General features: G+C 36.8%; 1 protein-coding gene across 1 annotated transcript; it reads right to left on the reverse strand.

The window, feature by feature from the left end:
• Window positions 1–790: 790 nt before the first annotated feature.
• On the reverse strand, window positions 791–2,178 carry LOC114164306 (uncharacterized serine-rich protein C215.13). The gene has a single exon (XM_028048917.1). It carries the CDS (start codon window positions 2,151–2,153, stop codon window positions 1,113–1,115), a length of 1,041 nt encoding a protein of 346 aa, XP_027904718.1. The 5' UTR covers window positions 2,154–2,178; the 3' UTR covers window positions 791–1,112.
• Between the last annotated feature and the right edge of the window lie 295 nt (window positions 2,179–2,473).

Below are 2,473 nucleotides of genomic sequence, written 5' to 3' on the forward strand. Positions count from 1 at the left end.
TATATGAAATCGTCTTTCATACAGTTTTGGTCATTTACTTAATTTCTGCCAAATTTACAGCGATAGATAAAAATTCTCACGATTGTTTAACGATCGTTTCATCCCATCTAACTTCTACAAGACTACAATACGTCTCTAACATTTTTATATTCAAATTTATATATTATCTTTGTAGTTTAATATTTTATTATCAAAAACTAATTGGATATAATAGTGCGGTTATAAAAAAAAATATAGATCATTTTCAAATCAACCAAAACGGTGCTTTAAACTCTTCTGGCCATGTTTCTAGAGGTGTTTGGTAGTGCCAATACCACTTTACCACTCTTCCAAGGCTGCGTACTTCGTAACCCACTTTTAATAGTTCAAAGATTAAATTATTGTTTAATTAAGTCCATCTTTTTGTTTAACTACTTATTCAATTTTATTCATTAAAAAGATTAATTTCATCCTTTACACAGTTCGAATATGACTTTTCATCAATATAAATTTACATCAATGTGTTATCATTTTCTTCTAATTAACATTATAAAATTTTCAGCTAAAAGGTAAGAAATTAACGCATATTTAAGAACTGAGATTGTTACATGCAATAAGGGTTCTTTTAAAAGGAAATAATAAAATTAATTCGATTTTCGAGATTGGAAGAATAAACAAATTTTAAAATAAATAAATAAATTGAACTAATTAAATAAAATTATAAACAAAATAATAAAATAATCAAGTCTAATTTGAACAACATTGTCATCGTATTGATATATATATTAAAAACATTAAATGATAAAATGTAAATCACATCCCAAATATTAGATATACTGCAGTCTTACATTATACACGACTCTCTGGTTATGCTCAAACATAACCAAACCAAACCAGCAAGAAAACACACACCAGTGTTTTTCATCTTATATCTAAATGATTAAAACTAGAATTTCATCAACCTTTGAAACTTCTAGGGTAGTTATGAATGTGTTCAACATTCAACAAACAAATAAACAATCAATCAATCAAAAAACTAAAAATATGAAACAAACATACAAAAAGAAACAGAAAATTGGTTCGGAACTTTATATGGACACCAAAATATATGAATATGTAGAACAAACTGCTTTCTACAAAAAGATGAAACAGTCCAAGGAGATAAGAGGGTTGTTAATATCCTCCATCAGAGTTAAGTCCATGTCATGGTCAGAAACCACATCCTTAGCCACAGTTTCATCAACTTTAGAACCGGCCCCGAAAGTACATGTCTCATTGTTCCTTAAACCAGCAGAATTAAGTACTCTTCGTGGACTCTCTGCTTTAACACTCTCTTTCCTCGTTGAAGGAAAACCAGAATGATGGGAATGAACCGCAGGAACACTAACTTTGGAACCGTTCATCATTCGCCTAGAAACAACGTTGTCCGTTGCCAAATTAGCACTCCCACATTTGTCTCCGACATATCTTCTGCTCGGAGAGGGTGACCGTAGAATCCTACTGTGCATGTCGGAAGCATAGTTAACAGTAATAGACCTCTCCGTGTCCTTCCGGAAACTCTTCTGCCTGGCGAGATTCGTTGGTGAGTTTGAGCGAACCCTCTTCTGGGGCATAGAAAACGATTGTGGTGGTGGAGACTGCTTGCGTGTGAGCAAGTTGGGTTTGGGAGGTGGTGATGGGTTTATGTTTGTAAGCTTTCTATGATGAGGTCTAGGTTTAGTGGGTGGCATCAAGGAGAGAGAGGCTTCCCTGAGTGAGTTGATGCGAGTAATGTGAGGGTTGTCCTTGTAGCAGGACCATAGGAAGTCGTTGGAGAAGGACCTGTCCTTGGAGCTCAAGGAGGAGGAAGCGGTGGAGAGGGAGGAGGCGGAGGAGATGGTGTTGGAAGTGGTGCATGTGAAGGAGGAAATGGAGGAAGTGGAAGAGGTTGGAGAAGGAGGGGAGGGAGAGATTTTGATTGAGGAGTAAAGGGTGGGAGGTGGTGGAGCAAGTTTGTCTTGAACGAGGTTGAAGTTGAACTGGTTTTGATGTTGTTCCGGGGAGGGTTTGTTGTCGGGTCTGCATTTGCTTACGCAGCAACCCATTTGGTCGAGAAAGGAGATAGTAGAATTGGTAGTGTGAGGAAGAAGAAGAAGAAGAAGGGAGTGAGTAGTTGAAGTTTGATATAGTAGCATTTGAAAATGAAGGGAAAGTGAGGGAATGAATGTCTTTTGCTTTTTGTTGGTCTTTTGCTTTTCAGAGTGTTTATTTGAATTTGGGTACCGGGGAGAGGTTCCGTTGGGTAACGGTTGGATAACACATGGTGGTGGATAGTGGATACTATCATATTATTCTTCCTCGTTGTTGCTTTTGACCTTTGAGACATGTATGGAAGAAATGGTAGGGTCTAAAACTCTATTTGGTGTAATGGTACAACGTTTTTGGCTAACTCAACTACTATTTCAGGTTACAGATCCCACCCAACCAGGTTTAACCTTAGGTTAAGACTGCCCAA

The sequence above is a fragment of the Vigna unguiculata genome, chromosome 9, assembly GCF_004118075.2.
Source record: "Vigna unguiculata cultivar IT97K-499-35 chromosome 9, ASM411807v1, whole genome shotgun sequence".
Classification (NCBI taxonomy): domain Eukaryota; kingdom Viridiplantae; phylum Streptophyta; class Magnoliopsida; order Fabales; family Fabaceae; genus Vigna; species Vigna unguiculata.